Consider the following 22,465-nt stretch of genomic DNA (forward strand, 5'->3'; position numbering starts at 1 on the left):
GCAGACGCATGTCCAGATGCGTGCAAACATTTCTGTAGCTGGTGCGCATGAGCACTCGTGTGCAGCTCAGTGGTGTGGCGCCACCTGCACGGGCCTGCTCGCTCGCGCATGCGTGCTTGGGTGTAGGCGGCCAGGGGTAGGCTGTTTTCCAGGCTGGGGCCACAGGGGTCTGCCTGGACCCGGATCTCAGTGTGGGGTGTGCCCATGAAGGTGTGTGTCGGGGGGGGGGGGGTCACTCAGCAGTCTTCGATGGGATCCAGGGCTGGACATCCTTGAACATTTTCACATTCTCTCTCCATCTTGGGGGTAGAGGAGCTGAAGGAGAGCAGCCAGGTCGCGGGTAGGAGAGGTATGGGCAGGGGTGTTAAGGCTCCCGTGTATGTGTAGGAGCCCGGCAGAGCCCCTCTGGGTTGGAGAACACTTTCACACTCTCCCTTCTGGCCACCAGTATGAGACAGGGAGTTGGGAAAAGGGTCTGTGTCTCCAGATTCCCTCTCCTTTCCTCCCACATCCGGTCTCCTCTTCGCTTTCTGATTCCTTCTCTGCACTCCATCTCTCTGCCCCACCACGGGTCTCTTTCTCCCTGCGCTCATTGGCTCTGCTTCTGTTCCTCTCTCCCTCCCACCCCTACAAGTGAGTGACAGCTACCCGCCACAGTTTCTATAGTAACCCAGCTTGCCATCTTTGGGAAATGAAGCTGCCACCTTCCTGATTACTCGGGAGTTGTGCAGTGACCGAGGGGCAGAGCTGGGGACGCACGGAGAGGTGGCCTTCCTCTCCCTGTGGCCATGTCCCTCCTCACATGCGCAGGACAGGGAGGGACAGAGCAATCCCGGAGACCAGGGACTCGGCTGAGGTGGTGTCTCCGCCCACAGGGGACCGGAAGCTGTTTGTGGGGATGCTGAACAAGCAGCAGTCGGAGGAGGATGTGCTGCGGCTGTTCCAGCCCTTCGGGGTCATCGACGAGTGCACTGTGCTCAGGGGGCCTGACGGCAGCAGCAAAGGTGAATTGCGGGAGGGGCGGGGTCTCGGGAGTGGGCGGTGCCTGCCTGTGGGTGGGGCTAGGGCTGCACTGGGGCGGGGCCTGGGTGGAAGAGACCAGAGGGTGGGCCTGACTCTGGGGGTGTGGCTGAAGGGTGGGCCGGGTCTGTGGGGTAGGGCTGCCTGGGGGCGGGGCCATGGGAAGGGGTGGGGCTAGCTGTGGGTGCGGTTGGATGATGGGCAGGGCCAAAAGAAGAGGAGGGGCTGGCAGGGTGGGTGGGTGGATGGGGGGGCCTGAGCCACTGGAGCAAGGCTGGTGGGCAGGGCGGAGACCTGATTCTCCCTGGTCCCCTGCATCATTTGAGGGTTGTGAGTTCTGTGATTATTCCTCTACCTGGTTCTGACCGGGAACCATTGTCATCTGGTCCTCCCAGAGCCTGTCTCTCAGTGTTCTAGCTGGGCCTGACCTTTTTTTGTTGTTTCTTTGAGACAGGGCTTCATTTTGTAGTTCAGGCTGGGCTTGAACTCACTAAGTAGTCCAGGGTGGCCTTGAACTCCTGGTGATCCTCCTGCCTCAGCCTCCTGAGTGCTAGGATTACAGGTGTGCGCCACCACACCCAGTTTGGGCCTGACTTTTTATACTTAATCCACAAACCATGAAGTTCACCCTGTCTCAGTCTACAAAGGAATGCTCTTTAGTATGGTCATGCAACTGTGCCATCATCACCGCTAATTCCAGAACATTTTGCCACCACCATGGCTGCCTGGCTGTGCCACGGGACACTGGAGCTGGCCGGCGGGCTGTGTCCTGCAGCCCCTGTCCTCCTGCCTGTCCCATGGAATTTGCCTGTGTCTGGTGGTCTCTGGTTGTCTGTCAGCCTGATGTTGCCTGTGTGGCCATCCAGGTCCCCCCGGCACGGTGGTTTGTGACCCCCATGTGTGACTCTGCCCACAGGACTGTCTCTGTGACTGTCAGGTGATGACGCGATGCTGTTGTTTGCATTCTGTGCGTCTGATTACACGGTCTGGACTGGACGGGGTTCTGGTGGGTGGGTGTTCCCACACCTGTCCCCTCACTTGTTGTAAAGGACAGGACTCCTCCCTGATGCTGCCTGCCGGGCTCTGTCCACTCGAGTGTGTGTGTAGACTCCCGGGCAGCTTGTTTAACTGGCGAGCTGCTGGGCAGCTACCTCTCCACCGGGGCTGGGTGGCCAGCCGGAAGTGCGCTGGCCACACTGGCCCCAACTCTGGCTGGCCCTGATGTCCGTCCTACTGGCTGACCCTAGGTCTGTCGGGCTGTCCAGCTGTGTTCTTGGTGCTCAACTGTCTAACTCTGGTTTTGTGTGTCCGGTCACCCTGTCCTCCTCTTGTCCTTTGAGCCCCTCTCCCTCACCTCCTCTCCTCTTGGTGCAGGCTGTGCCTTTGTCAAGTTCTCCTCCCACACGGAGGCACAGGCGGCCATCCACGCCCTGCACGGCAGCCAGACCATGCCGGTGAGTGGGAGCCTCCCTGGACACAGTGAGGGGGCGTGGGGCAGAGTGAGGGGGACAGGGACAAAGCAGGCCCTGTGCCTTCCATTGCAGCAGGCCCGTAGCTCCTGGCTCCTCTCCAGAGGAGTGCAGCCCCTGGCTGTGGTGAGTGTGTGTGGTGTGTGCCGGTGCACATGTGTGTTGATGTGTGAGTGTGTAAGTCAGTGCACATGTGAGCATGCCTGGAGGATGGGCCAGGTCAGTTGCAAATATTCCTTTGGGAGGAAGCAGGGAATGGGCAGGGGTCAAGACAGACAGGGGGCCAGAGAGGAGGACAGGTCTGCAGAGACATGGGCAGAAATGGTGGGCTGTGGGGGGACCTCAGAGGTCTGTAGTAGGGTGAGGCTCTGAGGGTCATGGAGGTGTCTTCCTGAGGAAGGGGTCCCAAGAGACACCATGGTCATACATAATGTCCTGCAGGGAGTGCGCTCCCATCCAAAGGGGCGTGGCGGCAAAGACAGGCTGCAGAGTGTATTGGGATGGATCTGGCTAAAGGCAAAGAGGTCCCTTTCCTTGAGCCCCAATGTCAGGGAGTCGACCGTGTGTGCACCCATAGAGCAGGGGGCACCTGTCACCTGTGGCCCTGGGGTGCTGAGCTCCACCCCATTTGCACTGTGGCCCCAGTTCCTGCGCATCACTCAAGGGCCTGTGCTGGCAGGCGGTGGGGACCCTGGAGTCCTGGCTTCCTCCCACGCTTCTCTCGCTCCTGGTTTTCCACCGCCCCACAGGGAGCCTCTTCCAGCCTGGTAGTCAAGTTTGCAGACACAGACAAGGAGCGCACCCTCCGGCGCATGCAGCAGATGGTGGGCCAGCTGGGCATCCTGACACCATCCCTCGCCCTGCCCTTCAGCCCCTACAGTGCCTACGCCCAAGCTGTGAGTGACCCGACTCGGGCCCTGCAGGCACGGGGCTCCCAAGGCTGTGCTGGGGACCCAGCTCATCCCACCCCATCCATTCCCTGTTGAGGGCCTCAGCTTCTTTGCCGTCTTCCTGCCTCTTGCTCAGTCTGACTCAGGACCCCATCCTGGCTGTGGCTGGGCCCCCCAAAATCAGGCTGAATTGAGCCCCAAACCCCAGCTGCAACTCCAGCTCAGGAAGGTACAATCTTAGGCTCAGCCACCAAATCCAGGCTGAACCCCAATCCTGACTGGAGACTAAACTCAGACTGAGCCCCTAATTCAGGCTGTGCCCTGACTGTAGACTGAACCCTAGTCTCAAATTAAGACTGCACCTTGGGGCTGGGGGTTTAGTTCAGTAGTACAGCACCTGCCTCGCAAGTGTAAGGTCCTGAGTTCGATCCCCAGTACTGCAAAAAAGAAAAGTAAGACTCAACCTTGGGCTGAGCGCTGATATCAGCTGTCCTCAAATTTAGATTCTAGCCAAAAAAAAAAAAATTAGATTCTAGCCAATTCTGGGCTGAATCTCCAAATCCAGGCTGACCCCAAATTGAGATCTGATCAGGCTAAGCGGTGGTCCAGGTTGAGCTTCAATTTCTAACTGAGCCCTAAACATAGACTGAGTCCTGATCCGAGACTGAACCTCAGTTGTTTTTTTTTTGGTACTGGGGATCAAACTCCTGTCCTTGCGCTTGGGAAGCAGGTGGTGGAACCACTGAGCTAAATCCCCAGCTGAACCTCAGTTTTACGGATTTTTTTTTTTTTTTTCCTTTTGGTAAGGGGGATCGAACTCGGGTACTTGTGCTTACACAGCAGGCGACGAAACCACTGAGCTAAATCCCCGGCCTTGAACCTCAGCTTTTAACTGAGCCCTAAACTTAGACTGTGATCTCAGCTTGATCTGAAGATAGGCTCCAATTCCTGACTGAGCCCTGATCCCAAGCTAAGATTTCACTTAAATCTGAATTCCAATTCCTGACTGAGCCCTAATCCCAGACTGAGTCCTGATCCCAAGCTGAACCTCAGTTTCTTTTTTTTTTTTTTGGTACCGGGGATCAAACTCAGGACTTTGGGCTTGCGAGGCAGGTGGCAGCACCACTGAGCCAAATCCCCAGCCCATGAACCTCAGTTTCTAATGGAGCCCTGAACCCATATTGAGTCCTGAGCCCAGGCTGAGCTCCACAGCCCTGACTGAGCCCTGATTCTAGATTGCACCTCAATTTCTTTTTTCTTTTTCTTTCTTTCTTTTTCCTTTTTTTTTTTGGTACCGGGGATCGAACTTGGGACCTTGCACTTGCGAGGCAGGCGGTGGAACCACTGAGCTAATAAATCCCTGGTCCGAACCTCAATTTCTAACTGAGCCCCGATTCCAGCCCGAGCTAAGATAAACAGTGTGACACCCCCCCCCCAATACACACCTCCAGTTCTTGGGGACCCACAGCCTTTGAGCTGTGATCTCAGGGCAGACCCCACCCACAGACGCCCTCTCCTCCCCCAGCTCATGCAGCAGCAGACGACGGTCCTGTCCACCTCGGGCAGCTACCTGAGCCCCGGCATGGCCTTCTCTCCTTGCCACATCCAGCAAATTGGCGCTGTCAGCCTTAACGGGCTGCCTGCCACGCCCATCGCTCCTGCCTCTGGTGAGCAGCTGCCAGGGCCTAAGGATGGCTGGGCGGGGGCCAAGCGGTGGCCCAGGCTTGCCTGACCCCTTCCCCTCCACAGGGCTGCACTCACCCCCGCTGCTCGGCACTGCCACCGTGCCCGGCCTGGTGGCACCCATCACCAATGGCTTTGCTGGCGTTGTGCCCTTCCCAGGCGGGCACCCTGCCCTGGAGACCGTGTATGCCAATGGCCTGGTGCCCTACCCAGGTAACTCTGGTGGTCCCCTAGAGTGTCCCTCCACCATAGTGTAGAAGTTTGCTGTTCTGGGAAATGAGGCAAATGACATTTCTCATGTCATGACCCTGCTTTGACAGTGACACCAGTATGCAGCCGTGGGCCTGACCTATAATAAAAGCATCACCATCGATCTTACTTATTCATCACTAGGATTTGGGAAGGTAGCAGAGCCTCCAGTCATTCCTGATCCCTTGCTCATGCAAAAAATATTAAGCAGGCACTGACTCGGGCTGTTCCCTGCCCTCATGCATCAGATGGATGCCATTTCTCTCCACCCAATGCCATGATTGTTAGGACAAACATCTTCCAAAACCTTCTGTGAATTAAGTCATCTCTACCATGGAGAAGTTGGTTTTAACTTTTAAATTTTGAAATGAATGGATGCAATGGCATATTGTCACAGCTAGGACATTGACATTGGTGTGGTAGGATTGACTCAGATTTTATTCAGATCTTACCATGTTTCACAAGCACTCGGGTGTGTGTTTTTTGTGTGTGTTTCTGCACCCTTTTGTCACAAACAGATTTTTGCAACTGTCACAATCAAGACACAAAATTTAGCCTGTAATCCCAGCATTCTGGGAGGCTGAGGCAGGAGGATACGAAGTTTGAGCCCAGCCTGGGCAACTTAATGATCAGTGGGATCCTGTCTCAAAATAAAAAATAAAACAGGGGTGGCATAGCTCAGTGTGAAGGCCCTGGGTTCAATGCTCAGTACCCCCTCCACCCCCAAGATACAAAATTGTTCCATCACTCCTGTCCTCTAATAACCCCTCCACTGGAGCAGAGCTTTCAGGCTGAATCCTTCCCAGACTCCCCAGCTTTGATGGCCTCTCCCCTCCTCTTCCCTCTTCCCCTGGTGGTGGCTGGGGGTCCGTGGGGCATCGGTGGGCAAGCTGGGAGAAGGGCATAGGGATGGATAGTGATTGGGAGACAGGCGGAAGTCTTGGTGAGTCCGGAGAAAACAGCGGGGCAGCGAAGGGTCCCCCTGGAAATGAGGGGTCAGGATAGGGACAGATGGGCTCTGAGACACCTGGGTTCCAATCCAGCCTCTGCCTTTTCCTATCCCAGTGGCCCTATGTGAGTGACTTCACCCTCTCTGAATCTGTTTCCTCGCCTGTAAAATTGAGGGTCATCTTGTACAGAGTTTGGCACAAGGGTGAAGCTAGACCATATACTTGTGGGTTCACTTTCTGGCTGTCAAGGATGGGGGTGGACGGAAGACTTCTACCGCCCCAGCCCCACCCAGCTCCTCTGTCTGCCCCGCAGCTCAGAGCCCAACCATGGCCGAGACGCTCCACCCTGCCTTCTCTGGTGTCCAGCAGTACACAGGTAGGGAGGCAGCCTGGCCCCGGGCCGTCAATCTTCCTTCCGGCCACGCCCATCCTAGCTCCTCTTAATTCCGGTCACAGCCCTGTGCCTCCTCGTCTTCTAGTCCCACCTCCGGGCCCGCCCACTCGGGACACTTCCCTTGTTCTGCACCCAACCCCCCAAAGCTGGACCTGGCTCTTGGCACTGTCGCTTGGCAACGGTCTTTTGGGGCGGCCTTACCTCTGGCCCTGCCCCAATCTCAGCTCTTGGCCCCACCTCTTTCTCCTCCCTCCTCCAACATTTGGCCCCGCCCCTCACGCCCCACCTTGACTGACAGTGCCTCTGGCAAAGCCCCCTCCCCACTCTGGTACTCCTGAGGCCTGGCTTTGCTGTGGCCCCGCCCCTCAGTTTTCGCCCCGCCCCTTCTAATTTAGGTCCTTGGCCCTTTCCTCCTTTGTGAACTGGAGCCCTGAGCCTTGAACCACAGTTCCACCCCATCTAGTCTTCGCGTGACGTTGACCTTGGCTCTTGGTGTAGCCCCGCCCCTACCCCCTTGAGTCATGGTCCCACCCCTTCCTATTGACCCCGCCCCTCGATCTGTGGCCCCGCCCTTTCCTCATCTCGGCCCCACCCCATTCGTCCCTTCAGCCCTTGACCCCGCCCTCCCTCGACCTCGCCCCATCTCTTGGCCCTGCCGCCCCTCACCCCTCCACCCGGCGCGCTGTCTGTCGGTCTCCGCAGCCATGTACCCCGCCGCGGCCATCACGCCGATTGCGCACAGCGTCCCCCAGCCGCCGCCCCTCCTGCAGCAGCAGCAGCGAGAAGGTGAGGCGACCGTGACCTCCCCGCGGCCCGCCCCGCCCCCTGACCTCCGCCTGCGACCCCTGCCCAACGGGGCTCAGGGACCAGGCTTGGCGCAGCTGCCCATTCCCTGGGTGTCCTCCGGCCACACAGTCGCCCCTCTGAGCTTCAGTTTCCCCCCGGACGATGGGAGCCATGCCCGCCCCGACCCCGTGCGGGTAGCAATGGCTTCCTCCTGCCCTCTCCGGAAGCGTGTGGTTCTCTGCAATTTTGGCGGGAAACCTCTTCTGGAAGTTGGGACAGGTGTGCGTGATGAGGTCTCTTGGATAAACTGAGGCCTCCCGAGAAAGCCAAGGATGGAGGGAGGAGTTAGACTCTGGATTCTGGCAATGGAGGTTCACATTCACCCACTTCTGACATGTGACAGTCATACAACTGGCCCGTGCCTCAGTTTCCCCCTCCCGACCTGGGCGTCAGTCTGGGCCAGGAGGTGTTACTGGGATGTGAGCAGTGGCTTTTCCTGGCCCCTGGGAGTCCCTTCCTCTAATCCGCCTATGTGTGAGTATGGGGTATCACAGGGGAAGGGGCCAGCCAGAGAAGCCAGACCATTCAAGGCAAGGGGGGCTGCGGTGCTCAGTGGTCACAGTGTGTCCCCAGGAGGCTCTGGCATAGCAGTTTGAATGAATCGATATTCTGCCAAGGATGGTGGCACACCTGTCATTCCAGCTCTCAGAAGACTGAGGCAGGAGGATCACAGTGAGTTCGAGACCAGCCTGGACTACACACCGAGATCCTGTCTCAAAAAAATCAAAATCAAAACCAAAATACTCTGGGCTAGACATTTGAGACATGTGTGCAGGCGTTAGGAAGTTTAGCTGGGTACAGTTTTCTGTCTTTATCCAGTATTGCTTTTTGGGGGGGAAGCGAGGAGGAAAATAACACATAAACAAATGCAAAACTCCACTTATGCTCAAAATGGTCCTGAGATTTGTGAGTCGTATTGGAGCAAAACTGTATTTAAAAAACAAGTGTTATGGGCCAGGGATTTAGCTCAGTGGTTTTGCCACCTGCTGCGCAAGCGCAAAGACCCGAGTTAGATCCCTGGTACCAAAAGAAAAAAACAACAAAAAAACAAGTGTTAGAGGAGACCTGTGCTCCTGAATAGGAAGGTAGGGCTGGGTCTATGTGTGATCTTGGTATTTTCTTTGGGGGGGAGGTGTTCATTGCCAAAATGGGGTTACACGTCTTTGGAGGCATAGGCGGCAGGGTGGTCTTTAGAGGTGAGATTGGCAGCTGCAGATTTGGGGGACTGTTTATGGCTTGGAATAATCAGGATTTTAAAATGCTATTATTGTTTTATTTATAGTTTTTATATGAGCCACACATTGGGGATTATTTGAGTTTGAGATGGTTTTGGGGATTAAGTGTGACCTTTCTTTTTTGTTTTGGTACTGGGGATCGAACTCAGGACCTTGCGCTTTCGAGGCGGGCGCTGGAACCACTGAGCTAAATCCCCAGCCCAGTGTTACCTTTCTTTAAACCACAATTTTTTTTGGTACCCGAGATCGAACTCAGGACTTTGGACTTGCGAGGTAGTCAGCGGTGTCACTGAGCTAAATCCCTGGCCCAGCCACCATTATTTATTTATTTACACTTGATCTTAGCCAGAAGGCTGAGAAGCAATATTTTTTTACTTTTTTGGGGGGGTACGGGGAATCGAACTCAGGACCTTGCACTTGCAAGGCAAGCAGTGCCTTGCGCAGTGCTGCTAAGCTCAGCCCCTATTTATTTATTTATTTATTTATTTTTGGTACTGGGGATCGAACTCAGGACCTTGTGCTTTTGAGGCAGGCAGCGGAACCACTGAGCTAAATCCCCAGTCCTGGGGTTATTTATTTTTTATAACAAAACATTTATTGGTGCATTTTAGGTATACATAACGCTAACACTCATCATAGGGAATTTGCACCTGTGCATGATTCATCCCGCCTCTTTTCCCCATCCCCCTCCCCTTAAATCCCCTCCCCTCCCTATGTACAAAAGCTTTGTTTCCATTATTTTCCTTCTATTTTCTTTTTTCCTTGTCCCTTTCTTCCTTTTTCCCTCCCTCCTCCCTTGTTTCCCTTCCCATTTTCCCATTTCCCAACATCTATTATATATTTTAGTCCTTATTTCCACTTTCAGTTTCTCACACCATAGAAATAATGCAGTATTTCAAGATGTGAGTCTGATTTATTTCACTGAAGAGTATGGTCTCAAGGTGGATCCATTGAGCTATAAATATCTCAAGCTCATCCTTCTTTATGGCAGAGTAGTACTCCTTTGTATGAAAAAAACCACACGTCTTCTTTATCCACTCCTCAGTTGATGGGCATTTGGGCTGATTCCAATATTTAACTGTTACAAACTGTGCCACTGTAAACAGGTAACCACAATTATTTCTGGTCTGTATGTTATATGATTGTTTAATTACCTATGGCTTCAGAGTGCCTGGGCTTCAGTACTGGAAAATTATCTTTTTATCTTACAACTAATTTTCCTTTTGGGGGATCCAGGGATGAGACTTGGTCTTGCTGTGTAGTTCAGACTGGGCTTAAACTCACTATGTAGTTCGGACTTGCTTTGAACTTGTGGAGATCCTCCTGCCTCAGCCTTTGGAGTGCTGAGATCACAGGCGTGTGCCACCACACCAGACCCTGGACTTCTTTTAGGTGACAGTTTTATTGTGGAACAGTTCTAGACTTACAAAATGAATGCAAAGATACTGCATGTTTCTGTATTCCTCACATTTACTTTGTTTTGCTTTTTTTTTTTTTTTTGGTACCAGGGATCGAACTCTGGTCCTTGCACTTATGCAGCAGGCAGCGAAACCACTGAGCTAAATCCCCAGCCCCAACATTTACTTTCTTATAAATGAGCTGGAATTTGTGGTTTAGAAATGGATTTTTCTGGGGGTTTGGGATTATCCCAGGTATGCAGTGGAGGATTTAGCTGGGTTGCTGCTGAGTCTTTTGGGTCATGGGGGCTGAGGATTAGCAGCATTGGGATGACATCAGACCGGAAGGCAGGGATGACACCCCCGCCCCTTCCCTCCCCATGTCCCCTCCTGTCCCTTCTGGGGTCCTCAGCTGGGGATGGATGGGGTAAGGTCCGAACTGTGCTCCCCCGGGGGTCCGCTCCTCTCCTTGGGGGCTTTATGTCTCTCTCTCCCCACCTGCAGGTCCCGAGGGCTGTAACCTGTTTATCTACCACCTCCCCCAGGAGTTTGGAGACACGGAGCTGACCCAGATGTTCCTGCCCTTCGGCAATATCATCTCCTCCAAGGTCTTTATGGATCGGGCTACCAACCAGAGCAAGTGTTTCGGTGAGTCACCTGGAACATATTGAGAGCCTGCTGTATACCCGGCAGTTCCCACGCAGCCTTTGAAACTCATTCATCCATGCCCTTTTCATCCAACACTTAGTGCCCCCGGCCCCCTTCCGGGTCCTGTTTCCAGAAAGATAAGATAGGGGAATTTGAAGAGGAAAGCCTAGCTGCTCACTCTTGAAGGTGTGACTCTGAGGGGCCCTGTGTCTCCTCTGAGACTCAGTTTGCTCAGTTAGGTAATGGGGCGGATAGAGACAACAATAAACACAGGAGGCCATCGGGGCCTTGCTGTGCAGGTGGGACCCATGCACAGAGAGAGAGGGAAAGGTATTAGGGCCAAGAACCCACCCACACACAGCATCGGATGGAGAGACAGGGCATAGAGTTCTTACCGAGATAGAGGCCCCAGCTGTCCAGGGCCGGGGGAGGGGGTTCCTCTCTGGAGATCAGACAGAGCGAGCTCCCCGTCCCCGAAGGCATATGAGCCCAACAGTATCAGCACAGAGTCAGGGCTGCTGCTGCGTGTCCTCTGGCAAGTCCGCCTGCCCCCCCCCCAGGACCCCGCAAGCAGCAGACGCCCCTGGCACCCACCACCGCGGTCCACCCCGGTCTCTGCAGGATTCGTGAGCTTTGACAACCCGGCCAGCGCACAGACCGCCATCCAGGCCATGAACGGCTTCCAGATCGGCATGAAGAGGCTCAAAGTACAGCTGAAGCGGCCCAAAGATCTGGGACACCCCTACTGACCGTGCCCACAGCCACCCTGAGGCTGCGGGCCTGGCCCAGGTGAGCCGCCAGGCGGCCCCATGCCCTGCCCAGCCCTGGTCTTGTCGGAACCCCACCCCTACCCCTCGCTTTTCCAAACTCTCGCTGGGTTTGGTTGGGTTGGCAGGGACGGAGCTGGACGAAGACACCCCCCAATAACTGTGGTCAGGGCTGGAACGGAGGGTGGGATGGGGATGGGGAGGTCGGGAGAAGCCGGGGTTCCCCACCAAGTTTGGCTAGGCAAATCCATCCTGGAGAAGGTTTTGAGGGATGAATAGGAGTTCTCTGGAAAAGGCAGGTTTGGCCTGGGGTGGAAGGTGCATTGGGGAGGGGCTTCTTCTGTCCTGTAACCCCCTAAACCAGAGGGGGGAAATGTTAAATGTGCATTCCAGACCCTGCCCCTAGGGTTGGACCCCAAGATGCCCAGCTCAGCTTGGAACCAAGGCTGGAGCCTAGGGGATGGGGACAGCCCCTTGATGCCCTCCCTGTCCCCCTCTTCTGTCCCCACCAGCCCCAACTTCCTCTAGGATAATCCAACCCCATTGGGTTGACCCTGCTAACGAACGTGCAAAAAAAACCCCAAACGAACAAGCAAAACCTACAAGTTTATTTTGCCATCAGAACAAAGAACTTTATCGTGTTCCTTTGGGGACCAAGCAGTAACCCTAAGAGGCCACCATGGAATTGTAACCCTGATCCCCAGTCCCAGGGACTCCAGCTGTAAAACGGGTTCACGGGGAGCCCGCGGGACAGAGGGTGCTTCTCCTGGCTGAGCCCAGAATCTGCCCCTGAAAGGGCTCCCTCCGTCTTACTCGTTTTGATTTGGGGGTGTAATTTTAAGATGTCACCATTGCTGTCATGAGAGCCTCTCGGGGCCTGGCACGAAGTAGCTGCACAGTTAGTCGGTGTTCGGGTCACGCAGGTGTGCGTTGGGCCAACCGGAAGCAAATCCAGGGCCACTGTCTGCATTTGTCCACGTCTTACCCTCAGCCAGCAGATCCTCCCTGAGCTCCTAGTGTTTGCCAGCCACTGTTCCCAAACTTGGGGACTTGGCCTCGAACAAACAAAAGAAACAAAAGGGGGGGAATGGGAGGGGCAGAAATTACTTTCTGGAGAAGGCCGGGGATTTAGCTCAGTGGTTCCACCGCCTGCCTTGCAAGTGCAAAGACCCAAGTTCAATCCCCAGTACCGAAAAGAAAAGAAATTACTTCCTGGAGTTTCAGTGACAGGGTCTAGGGACTGAGAAGGAAGGACAACAGTTTAGCACCGGAAGTCCTTTCTGAGGTGGGTGTGTCAGCCTCGGAACCCTGGGTTTGCTTTTCTGAAAAATACAGCGGGTCCTTGGGCCCTCAGACCCCAGCCCCTGGGAAGGTGGCATCTTCCGCCTGTGTCCCTCCTAACACCATCCCTTCTCCCCCAGGCAAGGGGCTCCCACCCCAGGAAGGTTGTCCCGCTTCCAACCCAACCAGGACTTTCCCATAAGTTACAGCCGTGTTCCGACACCAGCCCTCCCCTTCCCTCCTGTCCCCACCCTGTTCAGCCCAAAAATGTGAAACGCTTCTCAGAACCCAGTGCGGAGCCCCGAGATCTGTCCTGGGTAGGGGGACAGGGTCTCCTGTGTTGGGGCCAAAGAATTCATACACTGCCACCCCCCACCCTCCCCCCGGGGACATTTCCTCGCTCTCCCCCTCACCCCGGCTTGCTGGCTTCCCCCAGTGAAATCACACCTTTCCCTATATATATATGAGCGTATATATAGAGAGAGCTAGAGACAGTATATATATATATTTTTGAGTATAGGTCATGGGGCCAAACTTTTCTGACTTCCTAACACCTGAGAGTGGATGACCCTGAGCCGGTCACTTGGAGGGGACCAGGCTGGCTGGGCGGCCCAGTGCCCGTCCGTGACCCCCGGTGGGGACATCAGACCAGGACGTGTCCCCCATTACCTCTGGGCCGCCTGCCGGGTCCTCCGGCCACACTCGAGGGGTCTGAGCACCAGGCCCTGCCTTGTCGACCCTCCGCCGCCTCCTAGCCCTTCTCTGTCCCCAGCCCTCTGTCATAGCCTTATTCGAGTGACCAATAGCCCTTAGCTTTCCGTTGTGGGGGACAGCCGGGTGGGGGTGTCACCCCCGCCCCTCACTGTCCCCCCCCAGGGCAGGCAGCCATGGTCCCTGCCTCTGAATCACCAGCCTCCAATGTAAGGTCTTGTAACCAAGATCGCCACGCGCTTTGGACTAGGATACCCGAGCCCTTTGTGGGGAGACGGACCGCAAAGGGACCTTCTTACCTCTGCAGAGATTTTTCTTGTTTTGTTTTGGGTCTTTCTGAGCAGGTACAAAGAAGAAAAGGGAAAAAGAAGAAAAAACAAAACAGGGAGGGGAAATAATCACGTGACAATGACTTTTTGTTTCCTAGCTGGGGTGGGGGGAGGGGGGCCTGGGGTGGGGGTGGGGGGCGCCCCTGTTTAGCTGCTCAAGACCGACACCCCGAGAAAGCACAGTGTCAAGTTCTCCGGGACGTCGGCCAGCCGTGGCTCCTCGCCCAACGAGACGCTGGACAACTCTTCATACGCTCCGAAAAACAAACAAAAACACACACACACAGAAAAAACAAAAAAATTGAAAAAGGAAAAAAAAAAATTCCTTTCTGTTTCTACCAAAAATGTGTTGACTGACCCAGAAAAGCAACAAAAAACAACACATTGCATAAAACAAACAAAAAACAAAAAAAAACAAAGAAAAAGAAAAAAAAAAAGGAAGAGAAATTCTCCCGACCGACTTTCGCGACTCCAGAGTTTGCTAGCTGTGTGAGACGCTCCTCCCGCGTACCTGTGTCCTGTCGCCTCCGTGTGCGGCGTGCCAAGGGGACCTCGCCAAGGGTCCCCTCCGTCTCCCCACGGGCCCGCTGGGGAGCGCGGGCCGTTCCACTCCATGTTTACTGGCTGTAAATACCATTTTTTATACTCCACGTCCAAGGACTTGTGATTTGTACGATGTAGTTTATTTCTGCTACAAGTAACTTACAAACTGACTTTTGGAGACCAAGCCCCCCCCCCCCACACACACAAGAAAAAGGACAAAGAGGGAACTTTGGGTTGACTTGGTTCAAATTTTGTGTCAAAGCAGATTTCCCTGCCTAGTTCCAGTGTTCAGGTCAGAAACGGCAAGTGTCGTCTTAATGTCCCAAATGCCTCTCTTTGGTCTATAAAAAAAAAAAAAACTAAAAATTTATTTAATAAAAGTTTTACTTGCTAAAGGGCTGGCTCTTACCTCAGTTTCCTCCTTTCATGGTTAAAGGCCAAGTATACTTGACCCGCTCTGGTGTCCAAGCTAGAAACAAGGCTAGATTTAGGGTTAGCTGGATGTGGCCAGAGATATTCCCAAGCAGCAAGCTTGAAATTCCTGTGTTTGGGATTCTGATGAGCCTGGAAGTTGGAGAAATGTGTTCTTTTGCAGAAACAGCAGACACACACATTTGTTTATCCCTTCAACAAATGCTTATTAGACACAGACAGTGCTGGTCATCGGGCCGCAGCAAGCAGTGACAACACAGCGGCAGTCACTCCTCATGGGGAGAGACTACACAAAGAATCATATACCTTTTTTTTTTTTTTATACCGTTTAAAAAAATAGATGTAAATTTCACATAACGTCTGATTTACCATCGTAGACATTTTTTTGTTTGATTTGTTTTGTTTTTTGAGACAGGGTCTCACTATGTAGTTCAGGCTGGCCTGGAACTCATGGTGATCCTCCCGCCTCAGCCTCCTAAGAGTGCTGGGATGACAGCTGCAGGCCACCATGCTCCTGGCTGCCTTGGGAAGTTTGATAGGGGAACAGGGAAGACAGATACAGCTTGTGCTGAAGCAAATAGTGCCTGCCCCGGTGGGCATCAAAGTCCTTGTGTACAAGTCCTGAGGCCCAGGGTGGGGGCACTGGGCTCTGGGGACAGCAGGCTGGAAGGGAAATCACTTGACTTCCTATGCTACTTCCCACCTTGCCAGCAGTTTTGCTAAAATGCCATAGTCTCATCTCAAAAGCTCATCTATTACAGTTGGTGACTCGGAGGCTCACAGATGGGATGCACCCCCTGCCCCAGGGCTGAGCTGGGAAGAGGGATGGGAAGATGAATTGCTGCTGCCTGGAAGGGCTTTCTGGGTGGAAGGGTCCATCGTGGGGAAAGGCTCAGGGGTCCTCCATGTCTGGGGATGGACAGTGGATGGGCTAGGAAGGCTTGGTGGAGAATATGATGCTGAGGTCCATGAGGGCTAATGACAGAGGTTCTTTTGTTATTAAGCACCTACTGTGTGCCAGATCCCATCCCGGCCCTCCTGAGGCCAAAGTCTAGGAGGAAAGTGAACAAAAAACAAAAAGAACCCCACCTCATCAATTCCAGAATTCATGAGGTTGTAATCTAAATGGTATTTGGCAAATCTGGACATTATCTTGAGAGCAATAGGGAGCTGTACAAGGGCTTAGAGTGAGGGGAGGCCTGCTCAGATTCAGATGAGAGAAAGATAAGCAGGGCGAACTCCATGATGCTGTTGTGGGGCGGGGGTGTGTATGTAAATTGGCCCACTGGGAGGCTAGTTGGGCAAGCTGACCTTCTTACCAAGTGTTGATTAAGCACTTTGTATTTACCAAGCATTGCTTTACCAACCTGTGTTATGCAAGCATACATAAAATGACAGATTTCACTGTTGGCCATACTAAGCTACCTTCTGAGGTCTATCCCTGCAGTTACAGCACCAGCCTGTGCATTGCACTCAGGGGACTCACTTCTCTTGCTATAACTTGTAAGAACTCTCAAGGGCCTGCGTTCTGTCCCCAGCACGGAAGAATAATAAGGTAGCGACTGGTAACTTGGGGCCCAGAGAGTGCCTGGCTGGAGGGTGCACACCAGAAGTCCAACCGAGACTGCCGGTTGTGGACTAAAAGGATTCCATGGATGCGAAAAGGCTAAAAAATGTATTAGATTGAGATTCAAGGGCCAGGGATTTAGCTCAGTGGTTTCGCTGCCTGCTGCGCAAGTGCAAGGACCCAAGTTCGATCCCTGGTACAAAAAACAAAAACGATTGAGATTCAAGGTATCATGTGTAATAGAGCAATCTGAGCTTTTAAATGTTATTTAACATTTTTAATTGTGTGGCTTTCAAACACAGCAATCCCAGCTCTGGGGGTCTCTGTAAAAGTAAGTAAAGCTGCCGGATAAGGTGGTGCATACCCGTCACCCCAGGACTCTGGGAGGCTGAGGCCGGAGGATCACAAGCTGGAGTCCAACCTGGGCTATTTAGCAATTTAGCAAGACTCTGGCTCAAAATAAAAAATAAGTCGGGCGTGGTGGTGCACGCCTGTAATTCCAGCACTTGGGAGGCTGAGGCAGGAGGATTGGTGCAAGTTCAAGGCCAGCCTGAACTACATAGTGAGACCTTGCCTCAAAAATTTTTTTTTAATTTAAAAAAAGGGCTTGGCTTGGTGTGTAGCTCAGTGCAAAGGCCCTGGGTTCCATCCCCAGTCTAAAAAAAAGAAAGACAAAGCATGATGTTTAAATCCAGAACTAGACCTCTCAGGGTTTGAAACCTGGTCACCACTTTCTTAGCAGTGTGCCCTCAGACCAATAGTTGACTCCTCTGAGGCTCCGTTTTCCCTTCTGGACAATGAGACTAACAGACCAATCACTTCTTAAGGTTGCTATGGGGGAGTGCACACGTTAATATTTACTGTGAAGCCCTTCCTGCCAGGGAGGAATCTTTAGAAGAGGAGAGTTCAACCAACTTTTGAAAATTCAACTTTTCAAAGGATTCGCCCAAGGGTGCCAGCAGGGGGCAGCAGAGAACCACGCCTGTGCTTGGCCGCGGAGCCTTCGTTCGAAATGGTCGAGCATTTAGGGAATGCCAGTTGTATCCCGAGCGCTGCGCTGAGGGATTGGGGATCTAAGGTACTCTCGTGGTTTCTGTCCTAGAATTTGCGAAAGGCACCCCGTCCATACTGTGCAGCTGGTCCCTGAAGCCTGCAGATTTGTCTGCTACCGCTCCCTCCCCGCTTCCCTCCCGGGGTCGCCTCTGGCCTCGGCCTTCCAGAGGATGGAAGCCGGGCGCTGGGGTCACATGGAGGTCGAAATAGCGCGCAAGCCCCCGGCTTCTGCATTTGCGGAACGACCCAAGGATTTTGCGTTCTCTCCCCAAGGCCCTGGTTTCCCTTCTATAAAATGGGGCTTAGGGGAGAATGCGCCGTCCAGAATTATTGTGTAGGTCAAAATTAATGAAAGTGGACTAATATGAATTCGGGGGCATCACTCCTAACTTGAGCTTCAATAAGCACTTATTAAGCACCTACTGTGTGCTATTGCATGCCCTGGGGACACAGGGGTACAACTATCCCTCACCACGCCCCCAAGGGCTTCGCTCCTCCCCAATCTCCTCTCCCCGACCCCACCAGGCAGTTTCCGGTCCCTCCACTCAGCTCCGCCTACTCTCCACCCCCTCTTTCCAGAGCCTACGGGAGCAAGGTGGAAGGGGGTTATCTACATATTCATGAGTTCATCAACCAATCCACGGCCTGAACTCCGGTCTTTAGCGCCTAGGCGATTGTGATGTCACGGTGACGCCTCTTGTAATCCTTAAAGACGCAGTAACCTCTCCCGAAGAAGGAAGGTTGCAACCACAACTGCAGGATTCGCTTCGGAGTTTGAAGTGTGCTCCCGGCCCAGGACCCAGGGGCTTGAGTGCGGAAGAGCAGTGAGCTTAGGGCGCACTGGGAACCGTTTAAACTGCAGGCCCCGCCCAGCTTGTGGTGACGCGAACTTTTTGTTCCCTCCTCTCCCTCCAGGTGGTCTAGCCCATCACAGCCCACCTGGACCTGTCCCCTCGCCTCTGCGCTCGTCTCTGGACTCTCTCCGTCAAAACAAAATCTGCAGAGACATCACTGGATCTGTGTACGGATGGGGAAATCGGGACTCGAAGATAAACCCAGTGAAATGAGAGAGACGAGTTGTGCACCCCTTAGGGATGCTTTCCAGGGAGAAGTGTCATTTGAGTAGGGCTTCAAAGGAAGGGGGTGCCGGTCAAGGATCAGCAGAAGGCGTTGTTTCTAGTGACAGGAAGAGGACTGGCCGAGGTCCAGACTGGTGGCCCAAAGAAGCTAGTTGTGAAAGCTCACACTTGTGGTCTCACTCAGGAAGCTGAGGCAGGAGGATCATGAGTTCCAGTCCAGCCTGGGCTGGGGATTTAGCTCAGTGGTTTCACCGCCTGGCTCACAAGTGCAAGGTCCTGAGTTCAATCCCCGGTACCTAAAAAATAAAAAATGAATAGGGGTGGAGTTGTAGCTCAGTGTTTGAGCAGCCCTCAGTTCAATCTCAACTAATGCAAAAAAAAGGGGGAAGAAGATTTTTAAATTTATTGTTCTTTATTTAGCCCATGTTGGGGCCGGGGATTTAGCTGAGTGGTTCTGCTGCTTGCCTTGCAGGTGCAAGGTACCGAGTTCGATCCCCAGTACCAAAAAAAAGAAGTATTTAGCCCATGTTTGCAGTACAAAACAACCACATTCATCCTGGGGAGTCGGCCCATGGACGTAACGCATCTTAACTCTTTTTTTGCTCCCTTCCCCTCCCTCTATGTCTTGATCCCTTTTCTTTTTTTTTTTTTTTTGGTACCAGGGATCGAACTTGGGTCCTTGCGCTTGCGCAGCAGGCGGCGAAACCACTGAGCTAAATCCCCAGGCCCTTGATCCCTTTTCCTGTTGCAAAAGGTCTATCTCCCTCTTTCCTATATCTACCTTTTATTTTGCTCTTTCTTTATGTTCCGAGTTTCCTATATAAAAGAAACCACATGACATTTGAGCTTGTGTGTCTGATTATTTCACTTAACATTATGGTTTCAAGGTGCATCCATTTTTCTACGGATGACTCAAATTTATCCTTCTTTATGGTAGAAAAAATGTTTTATGGTCTGGCTTTATTTTTAGGTTTCTGATCCTCCTGGCATCAATTTTGGTCTCTGGTGTGAGGCATGGGCTCAGATTACTTTGGCTATTGTTATTGTAAATGCAAATCCAATTTTCCTGCACCATTTGTTGCCAAGTTTGTCCTTTCTTCATACAATTACCTTTGTAAAATAAAAACGACTGGGGTGCAGGCCTGTAATCCCAGCACTTGGGAGGCTGAGACAGGAGAATTGCTTTGAGTTTGAGGCCAGCCTGGGCTACATCGTGAGTTCAAGGCCACTTTGAACTACACAGTGAGACCCTATTTAAAAAAACAAAAACAAGGTTTATTAATGAACTTCATATTCTGTTTCACTGATAGCCAGATCTATCCTTTGGTTAGTGCCGCATTGCCTAGACTAAGCATTGACAAAGGCTGGACAGGGCAGATTTTAGGGTTTACCTGACCATGGTCTTTGTTGCAACTATTCAACTCTGCCATGAGATCAGCCATGTGTAAGTGAACGCGAAGGCTGTGTTTATGGTTAAATTTATTTACATTCTTGCTGTATTTGCATATGCCCCTTACCCACTCCTAACCTGCCAAAGTTACTTTTTTACTTTGGAGACCAGGGGCTCACTATACAGCGCAGGCTGACCTTGAACTCATGATGATCTTCCTGCCTCAGCCTCCCACATGGTGGGATTACAAGTGTGCACCACCATGCCTGTCTCTGCCATGGACCTTTTTTTTTTTTTTTTTTAACCTCTTCTGCACCCAAGAATAATCTCTTCGGGCTGGGGTGCAGCTCAGTAGTGAAGACTTGCCTAGCAGGTACAAAGACCCTGGGGCCCATCCCCAGCACTACAAAAATAATAATAGTAATAATTGTTTTATCCTTAATTTTCTGCATTTTAGTGGTTTCTGTTGTTTTATTTTGTCGTGCATGCTAGGCAAGTGCTCACCACTGAACTACACTCCTAGCCCCTTTGTATTTTGAGACAGGGTTTCACTGAATTTCCCAGGCTGGCCTTGAGTTTGCAATCCTCCTGCCTCAGACTCCTGAGTACCTGAGATGACAGGGCTGTGGCACCACACCCAGCTAATGGCTCTCTCCTTCTTGGTTATCATTTTTATTTTCATTTTTTGGTACCGGAGGTCGAACTTGGGTCCTTGTGCTTGTGCAGCAGGCATCGAAACCACTGAGCTAAATCCCCGGCCCTTGCTTATCCTTTTTACAAAGAAAGTACAGACTCTGTACTTAGTGTCTGGGTAGAGCGAGAGAGGGTGGAGGAGAGTTTTATTTATCGTACGGCTGCTCTTGACTTTGGCAGCCTGCAGGGAGGATGTGTCGTATTTGTCTCCTTAAATACATTTAGATCCTTTCATACAGAAGGTTTAATCCAAAGAGAAGTGTTCTGCCATTCTCGGACGCAGAGTAAATGAGGGTGGCCTGGGAGGGACCCGAGGTAGAGAGATAACCTCATTCTTTGCAGCTGGGTAAATTGAGGCACAGAGTGGACAAAGACTTGTAAACCTGGACTGTACTGGGGGACAGGAAGTGGGGTCAGTAAGGCTGGGGGACCCTTGCAGACACCCAGGCCTCACTGCAGCTGCAGGTTTTATTGCTGAGCGTTGGGTTCCTGTTTCCTGGACACAGAACATATGTTTGTCTGTCTGTCTGTCTCTCTCTCACTCCTGCACCAAGGATTGAACCCAGGACCTTCATGCTGAACTATATCCTTACACCATTTTTACTTTCTGTTTTGAGACATGGTCTCCCTAAGTCACGAAATTGCCTGGACTGGGCTCGAACTTGTGATCCTCCTGCCTCAGCCTCCCAGAGCGCTGGGATGACAGGTGTGCGCTGCCACACCTAGCTTCTCCTGTCTCTGTTCCTCCCTCTCTGTCCCCTCATCTCTGAGTCCCCAGCCCTGCTTCTTCCTCCTTTGCCCTCTCTGCCTTTCTCCTGCCTCTGAGCCTGCTTCTTCTTGAGAAGTCTGTCTTTCTCTCCTCTCTCTCCCTCCTCTTTTGAAAGCCGCCTCCCACATCTGCCTTCCGCCCAGCCTGGGCCCTGACCCGTCTTCTGGCTGCCTGGCCCCAACCACACATCTGGGGGGTAATTGTCCCCAGCGACCACAAGGGACCGAGGCAAATTACAGCGGCGGGTGGGGGCTGTGGGGGTGGTGGAGTCCCCGGGGCTGGGCCTGGCTGGGCCCCTGCTCCCCGCCCTGCAGAGCGAGGTCCAAACAAGGGGCACAGTGGGGAGAGAGGGGTCACTGTTCGTTTGTTCGTTCATTCACTCCTTCACTCCTTCACTCGCTCCGCCCCTCTTTGACAGGCGTGAAGTGCTGTCTTCCAGGTTCAGCCCACAGCGGCCAGTGAAACAGAAAATCCCTGCCTGTGACTGCCGGGCAGGCAGTGCCCGGGGCCCCATGCCCCAGGGCCAGGCCATACTCGGGAAGGGGGCACTCTGTGATCCGAAGGGGCTGGGTGTTCGGCCCCCAGGCCTCGCTGTGTGGCCCCAGGCAGATCACTTCCCCTCTGTCAAATGGGGAGAGCGACACAGCCCTGGCTTCCTAGATCTGTGACAAAGACACATAGTGGGGTGTAAATGTCCAGGCTGGGGTGTGGCTCAGTGGTGAGTGCTTGCCTGGCAGGTGGGGCTCCTGGGTTCCAGCCTCAGCCTGAAAAAGGGAAGGAAAGAAGGACGAAGAGAAAGAAAGACAGGGAGAGAGAAAAGAAAAGAGAAGAAAGAAAAGGAGAGGAAAGAACAGGGCGTGGTGGCACATGCTAATAATCCCAGCCATTGGGAGGCTGGGGCAGGAGGATCATTTCAAGTTCAAGTCCAGCCTGGGTTATGTAGCAAGATGCTGTCACCAAACCAAACTTCACTTTTTTTTTTTTGGTACCGGGGATTGAACTCCGGACCTCGCGCTTGTGAGGCAGGCAGCAGAACCACTGAGCTAAATCCCTGGCCCCACCAAACCAAA

At 53.0% G+C, this 22,465-nt stretch overlaps 1 protein-coding gene and 1 long non-coding RNA gene across 14 annotated transcripts in view; both read left to right on the forward strand.

Annotated features, from left to right (window-relative positions):
* Celf5 (CUGBP Elav-like family member 5) overlaps window positions 1-14,807 on the forward strand; it is a 36,475-nt gene extending 21,668 nt beyond the window's left edge. For 9 of the 13 annotated variants that reach the window (XM_087201575.1, XM_087201576.1, XM_021244975.2 and 6 more), the window contains 9 exons: window positions 876-1,004; window positions 2,395-2,474; window positions 3,239-3,385; window positions 4,905-5,046; window positions 5,129-5,275; window positions 6,575-6,637; window positions 7,358-7,441; window positions 10,638-10,781; window positions 11,403-14,807. In XM_087201575.1, coding sequence (XP_087057701.1) covers window positions 876-1,004; window positions 2,395-2,474; window positions 3,239-3,385; window positions 4,905-5,046; window positions 5,129-5,275; window positions 6,575-6,637; window positions 7,358-7,441; window positions 10,638-10,781; window positions 11,403-11,530 — 1,064 coding nt within the window. In that variant the 3' untranslated portion in view covers window positions 11,531-14,807. Of the gene's footprint in view, window positions 1-875; window positions 1,005-2,394; window positions 2,475-3,238; window positions 3,386-4,904; window positions 5,047-5,128; window positions 5,276-6,574; window positions 6,638-7,357; window positions 7,442-10,637; window positions 10,782-11,341 lie in introns of all 13 variants that reach the window. The other 4 variants (XM_087201578.1, XM_087201579.1, XM_087201577.1 and 1 more) reach the window with 3 other exon arrangements.
* A 2,590-nt stretch (window positions 14,808-17,397) lies between these two features.
* LOC147821190 (uncharacterized) lies at window positions 17,398-18,927 on the forward strand. The gene is made up of 3 exons (XR_015447539.1): window positions 17,398-17,489; window positions 18,044-18,288; window positions 18,380-18,927. It is a non-coding gene; the product is annotated as an uncharacterized LOC147821190 (long non-coding RNA).
* Window positions 18,928-22,465: the final 3,538 nt, after the last annotated feature.

Source organism: Heterocephalus glaber, unplaced genomic scaffold, assembly GCF_053883595.1.
Source record: "Heterocephalus glaber isolate CG9 unplaced genomic scaffold, H.glaber_assembly_v1.0 deba00001760, whole genome shotgun sequence".
In the NCBI taxonomy this organism is placed as follows: domain Eukaryota; kingdom Metazoa; phylum Chordata; class Mammalia; order Rodentia; family Bathyergidae; genus Heterocephalus; species Heterocephalus glaber.